The sequence below is a fragment of the Lepidochelys kempii genome, chromosome 15, assembly GCF_965140285.1.
Source record: "Lepidochelys kempii isolate rLepKem1 chromosome 15, rLepKem1.hap1, whole genome shotgun sequence".
Lineage (NCBI taxonomy): Eukaryota > Metazoa > Chordata > Testudines > Cheloniidae > Lepidochelys > Lepidochelys kempii.
In genome coordinates, this window is record NC_136394.1 from 25,881,266 (window position 1) to 25,897,711 (window position 16,446).

The window sequence follows — 16,446 nt, forward strand, 5'->3', positions numbered from 1 at the left end:
TGTTCATCTAAGGACTGCAGGATCAAACCCATACTGTATAAAGGGAAGAAATACAAAAACTTGAAAATACTGTTGTTAGAATATTATGAAAAGCATGCTTCATTTTAAAAGAAAGAAACCGTTTATATTTTTTGGAGTACCATCTGAGATGCCTGCACCTAATTTGTTCTCCTACAGAACTGTCCTTTTCTTATGTGGTAACATCGCACTTACTTCCCCCATACATTGAGTAAAATGAACATGTTACTTTAACAACTTCTTCATCTCCAAGTGTAGCAGACATTAATCCTGCATTCCTTACAGAGCCGGCTCGTTGACTTCAGAGGGAGTTGTGGCTACAGAAGGAACAGAATAAGGCTGATAATATTGTACTGTTTGTCTGTGTTAAGTGTACAAAAAGCACGGGAGGCCACAATAACGCACAACGGAGCAAAAGGGGAGAAAAACCAACAAACGCCGCGAATCGGAACAGGGAGCGGGTTTCGTGACGGAATGCGAAGCCGACCCGTGTGTGAACCGTGGCACCACAGTCACCGTGACGTCACTTCGTGGTTAATTTGCTACAACACCCACTGCCCATCGATACCGTAAGAGCGAGGCCGCTGCACGGGGCCCGCCCAGGGCACCAGGGGCCCGCTCCATCCCTTCCACAGCGACTGAGCCCCGCAACCTGCCCGCGGGCCCAGCGCTCGCGTCGCCTCGGCAACACGAGGCCCTGAGTGGCCGAGACAGCCGCGGCGCATGCGTAGAGTGTGTTTCAGCTGCGGGGGCGACTATTTTGGTGCCTGCTGGAACATGTCATCGCTTTGTGTCCTATACCTTCAGCGGCAGCGATTTTAATGGTGGAGGAGCGGCGAGGCTGGCACCTGGGCGGATTTCCATGGGGTCCCGACGGAGAGGTTTTTAAACTGAGGCGTGAGGGAGGGCCAGCTAGAGCGGTATGATGGACTCCTGCCTGCGAGGACCCCTAGGCGCCGCCATTTTGGAGTCGCCGCGGGCTGAGGAGCCGCTGTCTCTTCCGACCCCAGCCCCGGCCGGCGCCCCGCGTTCCACTCCGGCCTCCAGGATGAGCGTGGTGGAGCATGTGCGGGAGATGGCGGCTGCCGGGCTCCACTCCAACGTGCGGCTCCTCAGCGGGCTCCTGCTCACCATGAGCGGCAACAACCCGTGCGTGCCGCCGGCAGGGGGCTCTGTGGGGGCGGCAAGAGACCGGGGCTTTGGGGCTGAGGCCAGGGCGCCCCTGGCGTGGCGTGGGGGGGGGGGGAGGCTCGGGGGTTGACGCAGGAGGCTGGGGGGTTCTGTGGGGTGACCGGGGGGAGGGGGATGAAATAAGGAGCTGAGCGCTTCGTGGGGCCCTGCGGGAGCCCCCGTGGGAGAAGGTCCTGGGGGAGCAGATCGGGGCTGCAGCTGCTTGTGGTCTGTCCCTGGCTCTGCCATACGGCTTGCTGTGGGATCATTAGCAGGCCCCGTCGTTTCTCGCCGTCGCAGTTCCCCGCTGTGTAAAAGGCGACCAGCAGTGTGCTCCGGGATGAGGCACGCTGAGGTGTGCGTATGAAAAGCCCTATAGATGCTAAGAGTTTCAGCTTCCCAGGCGGGGCAATCGAGAGACAAGGTGACTTGCCCGTCACTTTCTGATGGATCATCCCTGAGGATCTGCCACCCACATCATTCTCCTCCTGTTGACAGTGATGATAGCGGACATAGCGTCTTTCAGCACTTAAGCTACAGTGCATCGTTCGTGTTCAGTGTAGTTTGTGAATCATAATTGTTACTGACAAAAATTAAAATACGGTCCTAAAACTGAGTTCTTGGCTCTCAAATCTGCCTGTTGCAGAGGATGGTTAACAACAGTTCCCATTGTAAGGTCTTAACAGGTGATCAACAACTATCCAACAGATGTTCTAATTGGGGCTACTGTGTTTAAGATGGAACTTGCTTGTAGTTGTGCTTATCTTTTAAGGGTACAAATATTGCACTCTTAGTTCTTCCAGATTTCAGGCACAGCTAGGGGATTTAATCACTAATACTGAAAATATAGCATTTAACAGTTTTGCTCCTATTATGTAATCAGCCAGTTTAAGCTTATATCTTTTTTTAATCTCTTCTAGTGAGTTATTCTCGCCATCACAAAAGTACCAGCTTCTTGTATATCATGCAGATTCCCTCTTCCATGACAAGGAATATAGGAATGCTGTAAGTAAGTATACAATGGCCTTGCAGCAGAAGAAAGCATTAAGTAAAACTTCAAAAGTAAGACCCTCTACTGGGAATGCTGCAGCCACTCCACAAAGTCAGGTATTTGGAACTAGAGTAACATACTGCATATAACTCTTATTCTCCCTGTAAAATGAAGTATTGGTGAATTAATTTTGTAGCGGTGGACTACAAAATTACCACAACAAAGAAGCCTGAATTTTGTGGCTATTTAATTTTGAAAATGTGTCTGACTGCTACTTTCTAATGAAAAACTTAACTTGGTCTCAAATGTCAGAGAGAATGCCCATTTAATTTGTAGTTTTCATTAACAAGAGAGAAAATAGTCTGCATTATAAAAGTACAACCTACTGTCATCTTTACATTTTATATCTTGACTTTGTTAATGGAAATACAAGCCTTTCATAAGATTTTAGTAATTTAGACTCTGGTTTTTATTTAGTTAGAACAACATTTGAGAGAGATTACATTTTAGTGATCAATTTTATTTTAGTGTCTGCCATCTGAAATTGAAGTGAAATACAAGATGGCTGAATGCTACACAATGTTGAAGCAAGATAAAGATGCTATTGCTATACTAGATGGAATTCCTTCAAGACAGAGAACCCCCAAGGTAGGTTCTGGAATTGATTTGTGGCAAACAGTAGTTTAGGTGTTTTTGAAGTTATATAATCATATTTGCTCAAGAATGAAGATGTAGTATATAGCGGTAAAACGATTCAACCTTGACATTTGTGCTTATAGTATTTAAATGAGTTATTTGGAAACACTGGCTAAACACTTCTAAATTATCTGAGTTTAGTAAGCATATCTTCTTTAAAACCAGGTAGTCTCTAAATGGAGTTTCTTTGTTTGTTTGAAAGATTTCACCAAACTAATGGGAGCTAAATGTTTTTGGATGTCTTTAACAGGTAATTTCTGTGAAAATTACCTGGGCAATTTTATTAATGCTAGTGGGAATTACAAAATCTTCCCTACGCGTGAGGAACAAGAGACACCTTGACATGTGCTGATAAGCTATTGAGAGCATGTATACGTAACCTATTTAGGATTGAAGTCTCTGTTAGCTATGCAAAATTCTACTCTCCCCAGCTGACTACTCTGAGGTTTTTGGAAGGTAGCAGAACTAGGTTTTTATAATTCTGGGAAAGAGTAGCTGCTGCTCTAGACAAAAGTGATAAAAATGCCTTAGCTCTGACTATGCTAATACTCCCACCGGTGCTACCACCAGAGGTAGTAAAACAATGGACGGTTCTTGAAAACAGTCCCCTTGTATTGTCACTCTACCAATGGGAGTCTCTTAAGAGAGAACTCTTTTTTTCCTTAAGATTCTTCTCGCACTTTTTAATTATTTACATAGTGCTAATGTTTAGGACACTTAGTATTTTTGGCACTGAACACTACTGAGACTTTGCTTGCTGGTTCTGTCATCTAGGTAATCTCTTAGGCCATTTACACGTCATGCATAACAACTTGCATGTTAGCAGCATGCCATCTTGGCCAGCGAGTGGTAACCGCAAGGTGTTCTACCTTTAGCAAGGCTTGCTGTACAGAAAAGGAAGAAAATTGAGGAAAAGAAAAGCAGCCTTCTACCCCTGCAAACCAATAAACCAAAAATGCTTAAGCACTAGAACAGCTAGCTGCATTGAGGGGGGAAGTTTGCTCAAGCCACTTCTGCCCTTTCATGAGCTGTGAATTCAGTCAGAATCTAAATGCAAACCTACTCTTCACCTCCCAAATACAACTGCTCTGGTAGACTTCCACTGGTATGTGGAGAGAGCAAGTAAAAGGAAGCGATAAGGTAATATATAGGCCTTTGCAGACATCACTTCTACTTACGTAAACACTTGCCCATCTTTTGAATGAGTGTTCATAAACCATTTTGAGATTCCCAGAGGCACTACACTAGTGTATAATATTAGGATATCTCCACTTTTCTGTATTCTGAATCAGAAATGAGAAACACTTATCATTTTATAGGAGTTGATGACTTAAGAAGCAGGGCTCATAACTATTCTCTGTACAGAGAGCTGGGAAGATGGGGCTATGCTTGATAACGAAAACATGACTTTTTGGTGAGGAACTCTGCTTTTAATAACTCTTGATTGGATTGTTCTCACAATCAGATTTTTTTGATTACAGATTAACATGATGTTGGCAAATTTGTACAAGAAGGCAGGTCAAGAACGCTCATCTGTTACCAGTTACAAAGAAGTGCTGAGACAGTGTCCATTAGCACTCGATGCCATACTAGGTAGAGACTTTTTCCCCACCAAGTATCTAATATTAAAAATTACATCAAGCAACATTATCACTAAAATATGAGATATGTAAGACATATTAGTAAACTAGCTCATTTGCATATAGTACAGACTGCATGCAATCTACAGGTTGTACAGGAGCATTGTAGCTAACTGCCTGTATAAATTCAAAGGCATGGGATTCTCTGTTTTTAGACATTTTAATGAATTTGTATGACACTGTATTGGATACTTGGATTTGACTAGTGTATTTTTCTGAATAGGTTTGCTGTCACTTTCAGTAAAAGGGGCAGAAGTGGCTTCCATGACGATGAATGTTATTCAAAGCATCCCTAACTTGGACTGGCTTTCAGTGTGGATCAAAGCATATGCATTTGTGCACACTGGAGATAATACTAGAGCAATCAACACCATCTGGTAAGAATCAAGGTGAATTAAATTACTGTTCCTGAGTCACTACTTCACATAGTGTTGTGATAGATTTAAACATGCTGCTTGGCACAGCATGATGCCTATTTTGTGCTGTTTGAGGACCATGCAGTTGATCTGTAAACATTGCTTGGATTTTGTCAGATGCTGAACATAATATTAAAGATTTTTTCCTGATTGAGGAAAAATCTTGATTTGGAAAACTTTAAAACAGAAAGCGTAACAATATTTTTAGACTTGCTATCCATTTTTATGATAAATGTTAAGGTTCTGACAAACTTAAAAAATCATGACATTTTTCCGTACTGGTCTTGGATTGTACCACAGCATATAAATTAAATAATGTCTGAGATCTCTGCAAGATCTGGGTATTCTGTGAAGAAAGCCCCAGTTAAAGTAAATAGTTCTGCAAAGGCTATACACACTTTCATGGGGAAGAGAAGGTGCCTTGAGTCTCCTTAGAGTAGAGTGCTTAATTTTAAAATACGAACTTGTTTTAATTTACAGGATTGAAAAGAAGCTTCTTAAATTACAATCTTTTTGTGACTGAAAACACCAGTGCAGCTACTTTTGAAAACTGACTGCTGGAAACTAGTTTTAAAGTTTTTGTGACTTAACTATACATTTCTAGAACTTGAATGGAAACTGAGAACCCCATGATGATGCTGTGCTGTTGGTACAATTTCTTTGCTCAGATGCTCTTATAAAAGCTACAAGTTTCAGTCAGTGCAGATAAACTTAACTAGGGCATTACATTTAAAAAAACATATTTCCTTTCGGATGTCGGTTGCATTGTGCTTTACTTGAAGCTGCGTTTGAAGTCCAGCTGATATAGATTCCTAGTGCCTATCTCCTAAATGATCATTGCCTGGGGTTAATGGTGTGAACTAGCTACCTTGCTTGTGGGTGCAGCTCAACTTGCTGGTGATTATCTGTAAAGCCCTGGATGGGTCTAAGACCTCAGTATTTGAGACCCCCCCCTGCCCAGTTTATCATGCCAGGGAAGATTATCTAGGGTGCAGCTATTAATTTCTGGCATCAAACTTCGGGGCTGGCAGCAAGATATCTTCAGTACAGGGTCCTTGCTTAAGAACTGTCTCGCTCTCCCAGTTTGGCAGCCTTCAAGGAGCAATGTAAGTTGTATGTATGTCATCAAGTAGTTTTTTGGATGAATGTTCAAATGGTGGGTGTGTGGTCACTCAGTAAAGAGTGATACCACATTTTGTGGTAACTGTAGGTCTTTAAATGAATGACATTTTAAAATCATAATTTTACAGGTGTATTTGAGAAATAATTTACAGGTTCCAAAGAGTGTTTTAGCATTCAACCAGTACATAACAAGATGCTAGTTTAAATGGCATTTCTTTTCTCTTAAAGCTCGTTAGAGAAAAAGTCTTTACTGAGGGATAATGTGGATCTATTGGGTAGCTTAGCAGACCTGTATTTCCGAGCTGGAGATAATAAAAACTCGATTCTGAAATTTGAGCAGGCACAAATGCTGGATCCTTATCTGATAAAAGGTAGGTAATTGTAAATTCTCAAAGTTGCCCCAGCATGCTAAACCCTTGAATGTCACTAGCACAGCAGGTGCATCCAGTTCACATTCCACTAAAGACTTAACAGCTACATAAATATTTATCAGCACAGCAGGTGCATAGTTTCTGTCCATACCCAGAAGCAGTTGGTGGCAGTCATAATAGAAAGTGGGTGTTTGTCTTACATCTCGTTAAAAATTACAGTACTTCAAGAAGTTAGTATAGCTGTACATCAGGCTTTCCAAAGAGGAACATAGTACTAATAAATTTAGTTTAAGAAACTGGTGTGTTCTGTTTTTCCTTCTAAATGAACTATGTCTTCATTGGAAGCTGTCTAGAATTCTTCATGCTCTCATTTTATACCTGTGTTTCTTGATTCCTCCTCCACCTTTATGGTGAAAGTGCAGAGTCTGGTGCTCAAACTTAGTCCCAGAGCATGTATGATCTAGGAGTAGCTACAATACAAGTGCTGTGAAATCACTGGCTCTTATGGTCAAGTTCCATTATGACCTTAAATCTTCATAAAGCTTTTAAGTTTCATAATTAGGAGCTCAGCAATAATACAACTGATCCCAAAGTATTTCATTTTTAGGAATGGACGTATATGGCTACTTACTGGCACGTGATGGTCGACTGGAGGATGTGGAGAACTTGGGCTGCCGTCTTTTCAATATTTCTGATCAGCATGCAGAACCGTGGGTGGTGTCAGGGTAACTTCCACTTACTTTTCACTTCCTCGCATCCCTGGGCTCCTTAGCTAACCTGTGTTAGGAGCTTGAACGTGTTTGGGGCAATGTGTTCAGGTTTCATTAGTTTGGAAGCTGTACTTATTTTGTGAGTCTGCTGTTCTGTTTAAACATTTAGTTCTTGGTCTAACTTTAAAATATCTTGCTAGAAATACATATTACATTTTTCAATCCTTTTCTGGCTGTAGTTAAACACCTTGGAGTTGTTGGGTCTATCAGATAACCAATGTTGCTGTAACTAAGTACCTGAATCACCAATTTTGTTAAAGGCTAATAAGCATCCTATTTTGTTAATGTCTTTTAAAGTAACTTTGCATACTGTAAATCCATCAGTTCCTTTTCTTTTCAGCTTTCCATGAATGACTTTTGGTAGTGCACACTTACCACCATTGCTCTTCTTTTTGTAGGTGTCACAGTTTCTACAGTAAGCGATACTCCCGGGCCTTGTATTTAGGAGCCAAAGCTATTCAGCTGAATAGTAATAGTGTTCAAGCTTTGCTGCTGAAAGGGGCTGCTCTTAGAAATATGGGACGAGTACAAGAGGCAATTATACATTTCCGAGAAGCAATACGCCTTGCACCTTGCAGGCTTGACTGTTATGAAGGCAAGTAAAGTACAATGACTATTGTATACAACTTTGATAGGGCTCTGGTGTACGATGTTGTCATGGTATAGGAAGAGTATAAATTGCCTCCCAGAGTTCCCTGCAGGTGAAGTAATATTGCTTATTACCTAGTAGGTTAATTAATTATATTGAAAAACCCACTAAATAGAGCTGGAAATAGGGAGAAGAGGGGGAAATATTAGACATTAAATGCGTGCTTGTTAAACAAAAATAGCTGAATTTGATGTACGGAGAAGCATGCTTTTTAAATTCTGATAGAGTCCCTGTAGTGTGCCAGTGTGTAAATATTTTCTTCTTTTTGGTCTTCAGGTCTCATTGATTGTTATCTGGCATCCAACAGTATCCGTGAAGCAATGGTTATGGCTAACAATGTGTACAAAACCCTGGGAGCAAATGCACAGACGCTTACTCTGTTAGCAACAGTCTGTCTTGAAGATCCAGTCACACAAGAGAAAGCAAAAACCTTATTAGATAAGGCACTGACACAGAGACCAGATTACATTAAAGCTGTGGTAAAAAAAGCAGAGCTTCTTAGTAAGTTTTTTTTTTTTTTTTTTTTTTTTTTCTTTTGAGATGTCTCTTCCTTGTCCAGTTTATTTGAATAATTTCTTACATGAAAGTGAGTGTTCCACAAAGTCGCTAATATGAAAAACACTATACAAATGTTACGGCCAAAGACTAATCAGTTCTGTGTAAAAGAGAAATCACAGGATGCCATAAGATATGAATTGCTTAGATATTACCATGATTGGCCCTATAGTAATACTTCAGATGGAAGAAATTATAACTTGCTAATTATTTAAGAGATGATCATGTGTGCATTGATTTGGTTTAAAATATAACACTAAGAGCAAGAACTACATTTTAGAAGATTTAATCATCACCAACTGCAGATGGTTTTAGGAATAAAGATGAAGATTGTGATTAGTGTATTACATATTAAAGTTATTTTGTGGAAGATCTATCTAAACCATTAATAGAGCTGTAGCTCTGCGTGTCAACAGGTAGAGAACAGAAATATGAAGATGGAATAGCTTTGTTGAGGAATGCACTGGCCAATCAGAGTGACTGTGTTCTGCATCGAATACTGGGTGACTTTCTTGTAGCAGTCAGTGAATATCAAGAAGCCATGGACCAGTACAGTATTGCCCTAAGGTAAAACTTGTAGACACTTGAGTTTGCTGTATGCTTCTTAGAAACTAAAAATTGCATGGCTGCTGAAAGATGGCTTAGTGGCACATCTTCAGTCACTTTTTGTGTGGGGGGCAGTGGGTTAGTTTGTTTGATTTCTCCCCTCCCAGCACATACCATCTTATCAGTGAATTTGGGATTGTCTACAGTGGCACAACTGCACTGCTCTAGCTGTACTGTTGTAGTACTTCAGTGTAGACACTACCGATGCTGACATGTGAGGGGTTCTTCAATCAGCTTACCACTGTCTACACAGGGATTAGGTCAGCTTAACTACGCCGCTCAGGGCTGTGCATTTTTCACACCACCTGAGGAATATAGTTAAGACAACTTGATTTTTCTAGTGGAGACCATGTCTTACTCTGTGTCTTATGTAATGCAATTCCCAATTCAAAGTCTCAAGGACAAAAATTTACGATCGTAAACTTGTGTTAATGTTAAGTATGTTACCAGGCAGTCAATTGCTAGACCAATAAGAAGGATTAAGGCATGGATTTGTTTATAATTTCTTAAACTGTTCTATACTCTGTCAGGCACCTTGGGCTCCACCTTTAGGCTGGAAGGTGCTATATAAATGTAAGGGATTAACTAAGTTCAAATGGAAAGGTTTTGAATTCAACTGAATCAACGTTTCTTCTTACAATAAAACAGGTCCCTCAAACTCAAATAGAAAAGAATTATTTCAAACTTGGGTAAAATTTAGCATGTTTCAGAATAAGATGCCATATTTCCTAATAAAAAATCTTATGTTCTCTGTATTTTTAAAAGTTAAATACCTATCTTGACTGCAAGACCTTGTTATACACACAGTAAACTGTAAGGTCTGGTAGGTTGGCTATTTTTGCCTGGATGGAGGTGGGGGAAACAGTGTTTTTAGTGCTAGTCGCTTAAATTGCATTTATCTGTCTTCTGCTGCTTTAGTTAGTGTTTCCTAGAAGAATTGTGTAAGCTTCGTTGGGAGGCTCATGGAGTTCAGACAAGTGCATTCTCAAAGGTTAGGAATTTGTATATAGATGATGTAATTGGTGTTAAGTGTGCGCTTTCATCTTTTGTCAAATGGTTATTGCGTCAGTCTGAGGTAAAGTTGCAACATCTTTGAGTTTAAATATCAGTAGCAGTAAACAGGAAGTGGGGGAAGCAAGATGGAGATGTTTTGATTAGACATATTTCTAATGTTTGGGTTTCAGAGTAGCAGCCGTGTTAGTCTGTATTCGCAAAAAGAAAAGGAGTACTTGTGGCATCTTAGAGACTAACCAATTTATTTGAGCATAAGCTTTCGTGAGCATCCGATGAAGTGAGCTGTAGCTCACAAAAGCTTACGCTCAAATAAATTGGTTAGTCTCTAAGGTGCCACAAGTACTCCTTTTCTTTTTTCTAATGTTTACTGCCTTAAGTTTGAGTTAATCCTTTTTTTCTCCCCCAGCTTGGATCCCAATGATCAGAAGTCTTTAGAAGGAATGCAGAAAATGGAAAAAGAGGAGAGTCCAACAGATGCAACCCAGGAGGAGGATGTGGATGACATGGAGGGAAGTGGAGAAGAAGGGGATTTGGAGGGCAGTGATAGTGAAGCAGCACAGTGGGCAGATCAAGAACAATGGTTTGGCATGCAGTGAAGATTTTACTTAAACTGATATGGGTTTCAGTTCTTGAATCTGCCATGAGGTCCATTGTTCTCTGAAGGAAGAACGTCACCTGCAATTTTTGTATTAACAAAGTGGACTTTATAAAACAACCGACTCTGAAACCATTTAATAGTTCTCTGCATCACAGTTCTGTTCATTTTTGTGATGCTTCCTATTTATCAATTACAAGATTGAGCTGAACTATGCTGGAGATTATTTGTAAGAGTCGTTTAGTCTTTTCTTGCTAAAGCTAGGATCTTGAATATAAAGCATTTCATATAATATACCTATTGCTAGTGACTAAAATGTCAAAATTGGGTTCAAAACTAAGTAGTCTTGATCCTTAGCTATAGATGTAAATACAAGAGTTTTTTATTCCTTTGTGAAAGGCTTTATTCTTTTGTCTGGGCTCGTGCATGATTTCTTGCGGAAGCTTGTAGGAGTCACTTTTATGTATTTGAAAGGAGCAATTTTTCCTCTCTCTTCAGCCAATTAACCTGTTTGATGTAAGGCATTGCACTAACTTTAAAGGTGGAATTTTATCTCCGGCAACCTTGACTTATAGGATACTTTGTAACTAATCAGTTTCTAGGTACGAAGAATAGTACGATGTTAGAATTATAGTAATTTCCCCAATCCATACAAAGCCCTATAATTACTTAGCCTATATGTGAACATTTTCTTCTAAATAGAGTTCAGTTTTATTTAGGTAAGTTACTAAAAGGCATTACAACAGTAGTGACATAAAGCCGCTTCATATCCTGTGTGTGGCACTGTCAGTTTAAAAAAAATTAACTTCTCCATTGCATCACTAGTAGAAATTTTAAATTAGAATGGCTGTCTTGGCTTTCTTTATATTTTACATGTACAATTTAGCTTTACCTATTGAAAATAGAATCTCGTGCTATCACCTACTAAAACTATAGTGAGTTGTCCATGGTAGAAATTCTCACAGTGGGCATCTCTTATTAAAAGTAAATCTTTCACTGAAACCAGAAAACCAAACAAAACTATTTCTGTGGCACTTAAATTTTGCAAAAGAACTACCCTTGTCCTAGTGTTTCACTCTTGATTTACTTGCTTCTTGCTAAAACATATGTCTTTATAACGCTTTCTAGTGGTGCTATAGTTCACATTGTCTTCAGGCCATGATCATGCATAGCCTTGTAATTCTGCCTGTGGCTGCTCAAATCTATTGTACTCTTCAGTGCTGTCATAGCAGCTGAAGCAGAGGTTGACAGTTTTTTGTATTGGAATTTTTTGATACTCTAGAGCAAATACTTGACACACACAATAGAAAACAAGCTTTTCACTAACTATAGTAGCATAGCACATACAAGAATAAAATACATGAAATATCTTCAGTCCCAAAATCATAAATAAAAATACATATTAAAAGGAGGGGACACTTAGTCCTAGAACACATATTGTAGCCTGTTGGTTTTGGAATTTTTAACATGTGTAAGCATTACAGAGTCTGAACAGCTTCTTCCTGTACATAGCCAGACAGCTACCCATAATGGATAGTCTCCTCTTTCTAATCTTTTAGCTATGTTTGAGGGTGGGGGAAACCACTAGCTTTTCTCTGGTGTCAATTGATTTGCACTAAAGTAACTGAAAAATAAGCAAGCAGATAGCCTGCCTTACTGTCCTATTATTGATGGTCTTAATTAAGAAGTCTTATTATCTCATTTCACTAAACACTGTGCAATCCAAATGGGCTACATTTAAACTTAAAAACAAATCATATTTAGGTATCTGCTCTCTGAGATTGTGATCAGTCCCTTCCTGGCTCTAGTCTACTTCATGAAGAATTCAGCTGTTTGTCATTCAGCAGTGGACGGTGATAAGTTTAAACTCCTTGCATGTTGTTCCTTCTTTACAGAAGGAAACTGTAAAAACCAAACTGTTCCTTTTGCAATCTGTCCATTTCTTCCTTTCTGTGCAATAAGCCTCAAAATCGGTGCTGCTTCTGAAGGTTAACCTAGGTTGGCTGTTTCAAGTCTCTTAATTGTATGTCAGACCCTAGTTGTGAAGATCAGATTACAAGTATTAAATGCTCCCTTAGGAAGTAAAGCAAAAAGGCATTGTGTGTTTAAAAGCTGACGAGAGTATGTGGGAGACACATGGTGTACGTTTTAAATTGGCAGCTGCTCAGCTGAGGGTTTTTACTTCAAATGACTCATTCAAATGCCCCTAATCAGAGCTGTTCTTATAGCTTCCAGCTGTGTTAGCACCATGCATTGCAACACTTCTTTTCCTCTAAAGCAAAGTTGACGTGGCACAAGAAACCTGAAGTCTAGAGCCCAGTCATAGAATGGTTCAGTGTGTTTGCAGGTAGGAAAGCCTGTTAGTTTTCTCACCTTAGATCACTCTCTTTGGTTAGAGGTAGCCTAACTATTGAATCACTACAGCAAGGGCTATGAATGATGAAGAGTTTTGAAAACCTTTATCCTGTAGTAGCATAAACCAGCTCCTGCAGGGTGGTCCTTCTTTCATTTCACCCAAGGCCCAGCCCTAATCCCGTTGGTAAATGATAGAACCCAATTAAATGTTAGGGAGAGGTAAAATTGTAATGCACTTTTGCTAATTTCAAAGTAAGATCTTAGTATCCGTATGCAAGCAAATTGTTATTGGGTAAGACTTCCGTTAAGACAGTCTCTTTGACAAGAATAGAGGCCAAATTTCAAGAAGAGTTTCTGCTGTAAGAAACTTTCTTGTAGATTTCCTTTATGGGCAGCTGTGGAAAGCTTAATTTAGACACCTTTTTACATCCAAGAATAAAACAATATCAATGTCCAAGAATATGGCCCCGGTTTTATTGTGGTATGTTTTTTGAGAGAGAGTGCTTTGTTCATTATCTAAACTATAGAAAGCTCAGCCAGATTCTGCAGTAATGGGTACCTCTATCCATGTATGTAATAATGTTAGAGCTGTACTGATCATATCATGTATGCTTTTGCTAATGAGTGTACTGTGGCTGGATATGGAATTATTTTAAAGAGTATTTTAATGTTTGTCTCAATTCTAAGGGGATTCTTGGTCTATTAAAGACCCTTCATTAACAATCTAATTTTAGAATATGAGCTGTTTTTACTACCTTGTGCTCCTGAATCCTGTGGTTGGTTCATAGTTTAGGGAATATAGCTAATGCAATTAGCCCATAACAAGTAGTTGTCCTCATTCTGTACCTTAATCTTTTGATGTGTACGCTCAAAGAGATAATGAAACCCAAAACTAAAGCTCAACCTATATCAAGAGCGTGATGTAAACTCCCTAACATGATGCAATTCATAGGTGAGGTTGGAATGTCATAGCTACCCAACTGCTTTTTGCAGTACAAATGGTAGATTATTAATTGCAGGTGGTCTGAAAGAGTAGATAGTCTCTGGTAAAGGGCAAAGACAAAATCTGCGTATTTGCTTAACTTCCTTGCTGTTTGACATTAAATCACAAACTTCATTAACTTCAGCTTTTACTATGGTGGAAAGACCCTGCTATGATGTGAGGAGACCAAAGTTCCTTCAATCCTACAGCTCCCCCCAAAGTCCTGTAACCATTACAAATCTGTTTTGCCAGCACCTTAAGGCAATGTGTGTTGGAGGAATTGGGCAGTCCTGGAGCTGCCAGATAACAGCTGTCCTGCAGCAAGTTACTGAACCTCTTGCCAAACTTCCCTGTCTGTAAAACGGGGATAGTGCTTATTTCCCTACTGCACAAGGATGTGAGAATTTTAAGCAAAGATTATACAATGATTAGAAAACCATAAGGTGCTATGTAAGTGCTGTTTACCCAATTAAAGTGTCATATTCTTTCTACCCTTCCTTTCCTGTCATTCCAGATTAGGAGCTTTCTCCTTAATAATCAGCTTCTTCCATAGGCTTGTTTCACTTAGTGATGGTTAGAGCCTTCCCTTTTCATGACTCTCTGGAGCTGACATTGAAGTTTAAATCAGCCAGAGTAGTAGCAGTGTTTTTGTTACACAAAAACTCCTAGATGTGGCCTCAAAGGGAATCCCATCAGCTCTATCTGCGCTGGCCTTGTGTGTAGCTGTAGTGTGGGAGTATTTTAATCACCTTGTCAAAACCTAAATTGCAACAATTTATTTCAAATCTGTTGGTGCCAACCCCTGTGTGGACACTTAACTTGAGTTTATAAATTTACCAACACAAACTAACCAGCTATAAACCAAATTTAAATCAGTTTAATGTCATTGTTTTCATCAGTTTAGCATGCCTTTAGTTAAATTGGAACAACTGTGTGTGTAGACCAGGCCTACGCTTGCTCAGAGCAGATCGAGGCAATGCTGTACCAGAACACCAATTGGATGTGGGCGAACTGTTGCACTTACTAGTGCAGCTGTGAAAATGGGAGACTAAGAATGTCAGTTGCAGTTTGGCTATTGCCAGAAGGGAGAGGGGTAACTGGTATGTGTTTGGGGCATAGTGGAAGCCCACAGTAAAAAGCATGAGAGAGGTTAATGTTGGAGAAAGGCATGGGGACAGTTTGTAAAAGCATTTCAAATGTATAGAATTGTTTTTGGCTAGTCCATATCCTTCCCCTTATTGTTAACATACCTGATAGTAATAAAATAGGGAGTCTAGGAGGTCTGTGCACTTGGACTTGATGTACTGACCCTTCTACTTCTGTCACTAGCCTCAACACTAATGCTTTAGTGTTGGAAGTTTGTGAGGTTAGCCACTGACAGATGTTTACATTGTGAAATCCTCTATTAAAACTGCTCCCCTGCTTCATTAGTAAGCTCATGAGAGACCAAGGACTGAAACGGTTTCGAGACCAAACTTCCTTCTCCCAAGCCCATCTTATTCTCCCCAGGTTGTGCTCTCAAAGAAATGAGGAATGCTGGTAGAATGCTGTTTGGAGCTTGCTCTGCTACTGTCCCGGTTGTACCCGATATGTGGAACTGAAAGGACTTTGTGCTCCATAAGTGTCAGTCCTTTCACAGGCAGTAACACTTCTCTATAAAGAAAAAGAGGAATTGAATAACTTCTTTTGAATAAGATGTCCTGGAGGTGATTTTTCTTGCAGAGTGTAAGAGGTTTGTTTGGTCAGTGTGTGGCATGAAAGGAAGCAATGACCTTGTGTTTCAAACTCTGCCCTGATAATGTCTTGAACTCTTCCACTTTGTCAGCTGTGCATTCTAGGCCCCCAGTGAGCGTTAGAATGTGTCTAGCATGGGGGGGAAGAGGAAAAATAGCCTGTCCTGAGATAAGGACTTGATCTAAATCTTAAAATAGAGCCAAAGAACAAAAAGTCCTATTTACATCAAAGCTGGCCTGACCAGGAGGTAGCAGCAGCGCTCTGCTTTGCTCACTGGGGTTTAGAAACTTGAAACGCTCCCAGCTGAGAAGAGCTTAACAGTTGGCACAAGTGAGATACTTATGTTGGCAGCTGATTCGAGAACTTCATGCTGCCTGTATCAACCCAAGGCCCTCTTCCTAATTTGGCTTGAGGTACAGTACATTGCCATGCTGCCTGTGACAATGCCATCTTTTCATTTGAACTATTTAATTTTTTTTTTTTCCTCCCAGCGTTCAGCATATAATGTAGGTAGATTTCAGAGTAGCAGCCGTGTTAGTCTGTATCTGCAAAAAGAAAAGGAGGACTTATGGCACCTTAGAGACTAACCAATTTATTTGAGCATAAGCTTTCGTGAGCTACAGCTCACTTCATCGGATGCATTCAGCTGTAGCTCACGGAAGCTTATGCTCAAATTGGTTAGTCTCTAAGGTGCCACAAGTCCTCCTTTTCTTTTAATGTAGGTAGAGTTTCCCTTGAGACACTCGATTGGCTGAGGAGGTG

The 16,446-nt window shown here is 40.2% G+C and overlaps 1 protein-coding gene across 4 annotated transcripts; it reads left to right on the plus strand.

Moving 5' to 3' along the window:
- Positions 1-931: 931 nt before the first annotated feature.
- On the plus strand, positions 932-13,696 carry ANAPC7 (anaphase promoting complex subunit 7). Of its 4 annotated transcripts, none has more exons than XM_073313694.2 (11): positions 932-1,167; positions 2,109-2,295; positions 2,708-2,827; positions 4,357-4,468; positions 4,739-4,892; positions 6,282-6,424; positions 7,032-7,149; positions 7,593-7,789; positions 8,120-8,344; positions 8,815-8,965; positions 10,425-13,696. In XM_073313694.2, the coding sequence occupies exons 1-11, from the start codon at positions 941-943 to the stop codon at positions 10,612-10,614; spliced, it is 1,824 nt and encodes a 607-aa protein (XP_073169795.1). In that variant the 5' UTR covers positions 932-940; the 3' UTR covers positions 10,615-13,696. The 4 variants fall into 4 exon arrangements, with proteins under 4 accessions (XP_073169795.1, XP_073169796.1, XP_078705131.1 ...); XM_073313695.1 differs by lacking the exon at positions 932-1,167 and adding an exon at positions 1,344-1,874; XM_078849005.1 differs by lacking the exon at positions 932-1,167 and adding an exon at positions 1,344-1,612.
- The last annotated feature ends 2,750 nt before the right edge of the window (positions 13,697-16,446 follow it).